The 8,804-nt window shown below is 37.5% G+C and overlaps 1 protein-coding gene across 1 annotated transcript in view; it reads right to left on the reverse strand.

The window, feature by feature from the left end:
- gabrr2a (gamma-aminobutyric acid type A receptor subunit rho2a) overlaps positions 1-8,318 on the reverse strand; it is a 205,199-nt gene extending 196,881 nt beyond the window's left edge. Inside the window, exons 1-2 of the mRNA XM_030126620.1 lie at positions 8,006-8,318; positions 950-1,056 (exon numbers count right to left, since the gene is read on the reverse strand). Coding sequence (XP_029982480.1) covers positions 950-1,056; positions 8,006-8,127 — 229 coding nt within the window. The 5' untranslated portion in view covers positions 8,128-8,318. The remainder of the gene's footprint in view (positions 1-949; positions 1,057-8,005) is intronic.
- Positions 8,319-8,804: the final 486 nt, after the last annotated feature.

Raw genomic sequence — 8,804 nt, forward strand, 5'->3', positions numbered from 1 at the left:
CTTTACAAGAGTCCTGTAAAGTGTGTGGGGGGGGTCTCAAATATTTTTCCTTCCATCATTCCAAAAACGTTCACACGAGGGTGAAAAATGCAATTCAATGTCTCCTTCTTGCAACAATAACCGTTAGCTATGTGTGCGCAATTACGCATCCAAACCGTTTGCACCTCCCTTTGAGACGTGTTAAATACAGACACAGTTTCTATGATCACAATTGCTTTTGGGTTTGATAAATCACTTTGCATGTGCTAAATTAATATATTTACATTTTCTCCTCCCACCACATGCACAATTGCGTGTAAACTCCCCATATTGCATATTCATTGCAGCAAACATACTAACTGGATGCAGACGTATTATTTTGCACATTTGAAAGACACAACCCTTAGTGCGCACTGTTAGTAAACCAGTTTGTACATTTTTTTGTGTATGCAAACCTTTAGTAGATATAACCCTTAGAGTTTTGCTGAAAAAGTAAAACACACACCTGCAGTGACTGAGTTTGGACAATGACCCTTCTCATTATAAATACAGAGCAATAAAGTGTTTCAAATATTCAGACTATATTGTTAAATGTATTAAATTAAATTTGCATTACATGACAGGCACCACAAGTTTATCCATAGTGTTTTCTTTTTGTTTTTTACCATGCCTGTTATTGAGGAGCAGGTTTTATTTGTTTGTGTTGACTCCTTTCTGATTGGAAACAGGGTTTGGAATTGACTCCTGGTTTTATTTTAATGGAATGCAGTGAATATATGAATGGTCAGAATATAAATATTCCGCTGTTTTGGGCTCATATTCAGGATTTCGCCACAGGTTTAACATATGAATGTATAAATATTGGATATTTCAGTAGAGTTGCCAATGTTCCAAAATCTGGAACCTGGGTGAAGCCAGTCAGTGAAGTTGCGGCTGGAAAACAATAAGAAAAAGCACGAAAAGCACATACCTCCAAACGCCGGCCTCATGGTGAAGTCATGATCATCTACTTTGAGCAGATGCTCTGTCTTCATTTTGCGAGACTTGGTCACATCTGGAGGTTTCTTTGCCAGGGAGCTGGAAGAACATTACATTTGCCGTCAGAGGACTAAAAGGCAGTTGTGTTGTGAAGAGATAAGAAATTACAGATTCAGTCTGCTGCGACTACTGACAAAAACAGCAGCATGAACGGATCGTTAATGTACAGCCCCTTTCTTCTCCCGCTCCTCAAGTGTTGCATTGCATAAGAGATCACAGTCAATGGCTTTTTCTTCTAATATCTGAATTACAGACTCCAAACAGTCTACACATTAAATGTCAGCAGCACGAACTTATTTCACGAAAAAGAAAATGCACGTGTTGCACAAATCTGTCTCAGCTCTTTGTTCAGACCAAACAGGCATGAAGCTTCAGACGAGCAGCTCCTGAAACGGTGCTGGTGTCTGTGGGTGAGTGGGGTGTCATGCTGCGATAACTGTCAGTGGTATAGTGTGTGTCAGAAGGTAATGGTGGTGTCGTGGCTGCTTCGACCGCATGCTGGGCCACATCACCTCTGCCAACAAATTGGTCTGACATGGGGAGACCCCGAAAAAACCCAGACACATGCTTTTTCAAGCAGAAACCTGAAAGTAGAGGTACATGTGCTGGCCTCGTGCCCCCTGTGTCCATTAAAAGTGTACAGTTGGTTTTGTTTTTTATCTAAAGTGCTACACTTTTTTTCCTTGTTTTTGGGAGGAATCTAAATACAACTTCTAAAATCTTACTCTGTAGCTCACAGTGCTGAGAATATCTCACACTGGCAGACTATATTTTAGTGAGTTGGTGTTGTAGGCTTTGTTTACTTACTTAGGGTGAAATCCACATAGAATGCTTTGCACCCACTAATAATACCATGAACTGTGTTGCATTTGCAGCCACAGTTTGCTCCATTTTAAGGACGTTTTCATAAAAGGCATTGCACTAATAATACCCCACCTCAAACACTGTTTCTAATGTTTCAGCCTTTAACCCATAAAGACCCAGTGTTATTTTGTGGTAGGCAAGGCAAGGCGAGTTTAATTTGTATAGCACATTTCAGCAACAAGGCAATTCAAGGTGCTTCACACAGGACATTGAAATAAAAAGAAACACATTTAAAACATCATAAAAGAAACATGTAAAAGGTGATTAAAAACAGCAAGTAAGAAAACAACACATAAAATCCAAAAAATAAATAAATAAAAAATAAATAAATAAAATAAAAACACACACATATTAAAGTAAGAGTTGCAGTGCAGAGTTTCCAAAGAGAATATAACATTTAAAAAGTCAAAAACCTTTTAGTCAAAGGCAGCAGTGAACAGGTGAGTCTTTAACCTTGACTTAAAAGAACTCACACTCAGCAGACCTGATATTTTCTGGTAGTTTATTCCAGATATACGGAGCATAGAAACTGAACGCTGATTCTCCATGTTTAGTTCTGACTTTGGGAACACAGAGCAGACCTGCACCAGACCACCTGAGTGGTCTGGATGGTTCATACTGGACTAGAAGATCACTGATGTATTTTAGGCCTAAACCATTCAGTGCTTTATATGCTAGCAAGAGAATTTTAAAGTCTGTTCTCTCAGAGACAGGGGGCCAGTGTAGAGACCTTGATACTTCCCAAATTCATTTTTATCCATCTGTAACCTTTCTTAGGTCACACTTACCATCATTTTTTTTTTTTTTACCTCAGCCAGGAGGTATTGTGATCACTTTGCTTTTGTGTATTTGTTTGTGTGTTTGTTTGTGTGTGTGTGTGTGTTTGTTTGTTTGTTTGTTTGTTTGTTTGTTTGTTTGTTTGTTAGCAACTTTACAGGAAAACTATTCCAACCATCTTTACCAAATTGTCCCCACAGATAGGCCTAGGCCCTGGGACCAACCCATTAAATTTTGGGCCAAGTAGGCCAAAGTTCAAGGTCACAGCAAGGTCACAAAATCTACAATTTTCCTATCTCTCATCATTGAGCAATTTTCCAAAATTCCTAAAAAAATTCAAAACGACTCAGATTAGCCTCCAATTTGATCCACCTGCAACTTATAACAATATCTTGTATCTGGCACAAAATTGTTCACATCCACTGTGGAATGTGGACTCTGTGGACATTTACATTTAACATTGAAAATCCCATTTACCACACATTTTTCATTCTAACTCAACAAATATTGATTGAAATTTAATATAATTTGACATACACATGACTGGTACCAAGCTTCAACTTTTTCTGCTGTATGGAACAACCTGGAAACTGTTTAATTTAAAAAGAAATAGTCGATCCACACATGCACACCATTCAGGGTGCTTGGTGGAGGTTTGCGTTCTCTGAACTCTTGTTTACAGTATTATCCTTCCTATTTTGCATTTTTTCAGTGAAAATCATGTATTTTCCTATATTCAATGTACTGATCATGTAGACCACAGGTGTCAAACATATGGCCCGGGGGCCAAAACCAGCCCCCCAAAGAGTCAAATCCGGCCCAATCGGATGAATTTGTGACGTGCAAAAATTTCACTGAAGATATTAACAATCAGTGATGTTAAAATCAATACAATAACATAATAACCTATGCATAATGTCATGTCATGTCACTTTTGTCTGTGGTTTAGAGTGAAAAAAAGTGAAATTACATTATGAAAATGTTTACATCTAGAAAGCATCCTTTAAAAATGTGAATAACATAAACAACCTGAAATTTCTTAAGAAAAATAAGTGCAATTTTAACTATGTCATGCTTCAGTTTATCATTTACACATGTAACTATAGATCACAGTGGATCTACATTTAGAAAGAGGCAAAATATTGGCAAAATTATCCTTATTTTTCTTTTTTTCCCTTTTGTTTGTGGACATAAACATTTTACATTTCAGATCATATTGGGCTGAATGTTGCCTCTGAACTAAAATGAGTTTGACAGCCCTGATGTTGTCGTTCATAAAAGCTCAGTCCAAAGTTAGGTTTTTTTTTAATGGAAAAACAGAGAAAATTGATGAAAAAATGACTTTTTAAACAAAGATATCAATAACGGAACATAAAAACAAATGTCTCCATCCACTGTCATTGATTGAACTCCATGGCTTTTACTGGTGAATCAATGCTGTAGAAGTTAACAGTGTTACCACAATCACAATGGAGCCTCTGAACGTCCAAATGGGTCATATCTGATGACCATGAAAAGATGACAAACTGCATTTTACACCGATTATTTCAATATATTAATAGGTTTAGTGGGTCAGAAGTTATTTAACAGTTTAGATCAGTAGATGCTTTTGGTTGCCAATGACTGTTTGGGTCTTTAACCTCCTCAGACCCAGGAAATGTCAGCAAAGTACAAGCTTTTTTGTTTTTTATTAAATAAGTGTTTATATTGGAAACATCATCAAACACATAGAAAACAGAATTTTATGTCAGAGCAAATTTGACCAGGAACCAAAGGTCTCTAATTGCTCAGTTGCGAACAGGAACCCTTCCCTTGGCCTTAGAAACTGGGAGATTGACCCAAACCCCAGAAGAAAACAGACTTTGTGGACTGTGTGATTTGGGGGAAGTGGAAAATGAATCACATTTTCTTTTGTATTGTCGTCTATATGATGAACTGAGAGCCCCTTTGTTTGATGACATGTGTATCCGAAATCCTGATATGTTCTGGAGCACTGATGATGACAAGATGAAATGGTTGTTTAGTTCTAATGTATGTAAATTAGCATTATTTGTTTGTAAAGCCTGGAAAAAGCAGCAGATGTGTTTGTTTAAATAGGTCAGTATTTTGTTTTGTTTATATCTATTGTGCCTATTGTCTGGCGTTTGATTTTTGGTGTGTATTTTTGGTGTCTTATAAGAAATCCTTTATTTGTCCCACAATGGGGAAATTCCAGTGTTGCAACAACACTCATTATAGGACATTATAAGCCCATGTAAGGGCTGGGCATGTTCTTTATGCAAGACACAATAATAAAAACATTCATTCTCATTCATTCATTTATTCATGATGCAACAGTTTTTTCAGATGCAGTTTTTAAAATTTTTATGAAATGTCTTTCGTGGTGGACAGTTTTCTTTTTTTTTTTTGTATAAAGTTGTGAAACTCTTGGCCACAAATGTGGAAAGAAAACCGATAGGTGGGTCTGAGGAGGTGATGGGTTAAGCACATAGCAAGAGAGAGAAGCAGAGAGAAAAAAAACCTCATAGAGCATGACTTTTATCACCATAGATACACATACTGTCCACAATCACAAACCAGCTTTAATCTTCCGTCTTTAGTGCATCTATAACGCTACCTACTGAAGTGTCTCTATCAGCGTGACTGAGGTGGGTCAGTTTGATGAATAGCTGAGTCTTACAATAATGCTCGGGGTTAAGGTGAAGATCATTGTACCTCCAGTTCCACAGAAACACTAATAACACTGGTCAACAACAAGTTTGTTGTTTAAGTTTTTTGAGCTGATTTAGGATCATTTTGGTGTGCTGAATCCAAAAATCACATTAATTTTGCTCAATCAGGTCAACTTTCTGAACTATGCTACATATTGGCTTTTTAACATTTGTGCTTACATTTATGGGCATTTTCACATCATATGACACAAAATTCTTTCATATTTCTTGCAATAAACAAGTTCTGAAGATTTTACTTTTGCCAATTTATGATTAGTGGTTTTTTTAATATTACAGGTGAATGAAATGGCTTCGACTAGAAGATCTTGCAAAAATAAGCCTGACGTATTCTGCTACATCTGCGGTGAATACACCATGGTACCTAACAGGAATCAAGTCACAAGTTTGATAAAGTGTGCTTATCAATCTTATTTTGGCATTAATTATTATATTTTGTGAGAAGATCAAATTTTTCAAAATCAAATTAGCAAAAAACCTAACCTGATTGAGAAAAACAGATGTCATTCTTGGATTTAGCGGTGCAAAATGGTCCTAATTCAGCTGAAAAAACCTAGACAACTTGCAAAAAACATTTTTTGTAACCCAGTGATCATGTTCTGTTGTGTGCTCACAGCTGGCAGCGGCGTCACACAGCAGCTAAAACCATGAGTACATCTCCAAACTCAAAACAGCCACAATGATCTCCATCGTCACTATCAGGACATTTAAATTTTTTAAGTAACTCCAAGAAATGAAATATTAGTAAAAACTAATTTAATAAAATTTCATTCAAGCCTCACAAACTTGAGGATTTGAAAGACAGAGCGGGGAAGTAGCAGCTTTTGTGTTCAGTTAACACCGGCTCTGTGCAGATGTTAACTGCACCTGCATATGATAATTTGCACTGGTCCTTTGTGAACTGGACAATTTCGCAACAAGGTTTATTTGCATAGAAAAGGGCCGATTTTGTTTTGAATGCATGAATATTCCCTAAGTTACTTCCACGCACAGTGATGCTATTTACTTGATAGCGTGGCATGTGTTGAAATCCACCCATCACATATGTTTTGTGAATATTTCTGTCCCATCTGCACCAGTTTGATGACCACTGAAGCTGAGAAAAACCTTTTGTATATTTGGCCCGAAGTCTTTTTCATTTGCATATCTTTCTTTCTTTCTTTCTTTCTTTCTTTCTTCAATCTCCTGTGTATCTTTTTCTTTTTTTTTTTAGATTTCCACATTTCATGACAGTTATTTTGATCAGTGAGTAGTAGAAGATAGTGACAGCTCGGGGACTGTAGAGGTGTAATTGTGGAGCTCACAGTCAGTGGTTTAGAGTGGTTAACACTCTGCTCCTGCAAATTCAAGCACAGCACAGTCATGACTTGAATAAGTTTATGGTTTGACGAGGTACCGCAGCTTTGTCTGTTTTCACACATGAATAAAATTTGTCAGCACCGTCCAAATATTTGACACAACTGATCTTTTTTAGGGTAAGATTTAGACATTTACATCGGTACCATTAAATGCTGATTAGAAAGATCAGGATTGGATAAAGATCAATAAATGGAGATTATGATCATAATAACAATAATAATAATAATAATAATGATAATAATAATAAAAAGTGTCTTGAACGCCTCATGCCTTATTGACCCACTCATCGTCCTGCCTCTAACAGACTATTACTGTGTCTGTGCTGCTTAATATCGGTCATAATTTGTATCGCCACAAGAGGTCAATATGTGGTAAAATTAGATGCATGTTTGTTTAGGCTTCACAAACAGCACTTCTAAGTGTCCTTGAGCTAAACACTATATTGTAAGTCACTGTCTTATTCCACTATATTTACACTGAGGGTGAATGTCAGAGACTTGGAAGGAGTCACTAAATTCCAGGTCTCTTACTATTGATGTCATGGCCAGTGCTTCCTGTTAAATTAAGCTTTTTTTCCCCATTATTATTATTATTATTATTATTATTATTATTATTATTATTATTATTATTATTAATGGGATGGCCCCTGTTGTACAGAACCCACTATTTCCACAGTTTCCATCCAAGTCGGTGTGACCTTAACTACTGTCCCTTTGTATTTCTCTACATTTGTTTCCTGTCTTGTCAAATACAGACACAAAATGACCCAGGTTTTATTTCTTTCGTATTTGTTTCTTTTTTTCTTGTTGTTGTTGTTGTTGAAACTGTGACATGTTTCAGCTTTGTGCTCTTCAGATGTCCTGATTCTGACCACACCTCAGTGATGAAGGACAGTATAAGAAGAAAATGATATAAATTTTTGCTTTTTGCATTTTTCTATTCAATCTGAGTGTATTTGATCACCTCACATGAGCTTCTACTATAAAGCCACTGCACTTTATTATATATAAGTGTAAGTATTTGCATCAGTTATATTAATACAAGCCTTCTATTGACTGACTTTTTGTTAATTTTTAGATTTTTACATCACAATATGTGCACTGACTCTGCTTCTAATTCACCTTCAGGTTCCACAGTTGACACATGTGTGGATAATTCAATAATAATAATAATAAAAATAATAATAATAATAAAAAAGTACTTTTGTAGTATTCAATGCGTATTTCATTGTCATTCTTCCACCTTTGTGTGTCACTTACGTGCCATGCTTTTGGGTCTCCACGGTACCGGTCCATCTCCGTACCCGGTGGCTGTGCTTACGGCATTCCCCGGTAACGACCAGACATAGGAGTAAAATCAGAGGTTTGGTCAAATAAGGCATCTTGACGGCGCAAATCCACAGGTGTGTCCCTTGAAAGCCCCTCTCAGTCGGTTCATTCCAGCAGGGCTCAGCCGGCAGCGCATGGTTCAGCACAGGATGGAGGAGGATGCGTCCGCGCTCATGGCATCAGGCTGTTCCGCCGCGCGAGAGGCTGCAGGAGAGGAAGGCGCGTGTGTATGTGTGTGTGATCCTATACGGACTGAAAGCACTTATCCTCACGAGAGAGCGCGAGGGAGAGAGAGAGAGAGAGAGAGAGGGAGAGAGAGAGAGAACATCTGTAGTCTCCACGCTCTGAGGGAGGAAACACACATACACACACACACACACACACACAGATTATTTGCATCCTAGCATGACACAACAAGAGAAGCAGATTATTCCTCGCTGTTGTAAATAAAAAACCTCATCTCAGGAATCACGTTTCATCACTCAGCTCAGGGACGTGATGATGGAGTTTAAATGCAACCAGCACAGCATTTTGCACAGGGGCCAGTGTTGGAACAAAGCCCCTCTGTGCGCCCTATGAACGCAACAGTTGAACATTAGGGAAGAAAAAAATAAAAAATAAACATGAGGGGATAAATTACTTTCTGGCCAAGACTGAATGGGTGATGGATATGTACATGAAATGCAGAGCTCATTTTTTCAGAGTTTCATCATAGTATCGCATATATTAG

Source organism: Sphaeramia orbicularis, chromosome 22 (genome assembly GCF_902148855.1).
Source record: "Sphaeramia orbicularis chromosome 22, fSphaOr1.1, whole genome shotgun sequence".
Classification (NCBI taxonomy): domain Eukaryota; kingdom Metazoa; phylum Chordata; class Actinopteri; order Kurtiformes; family Apogonidae; genus Sphaeramia; species Sphaeramia orbicularis.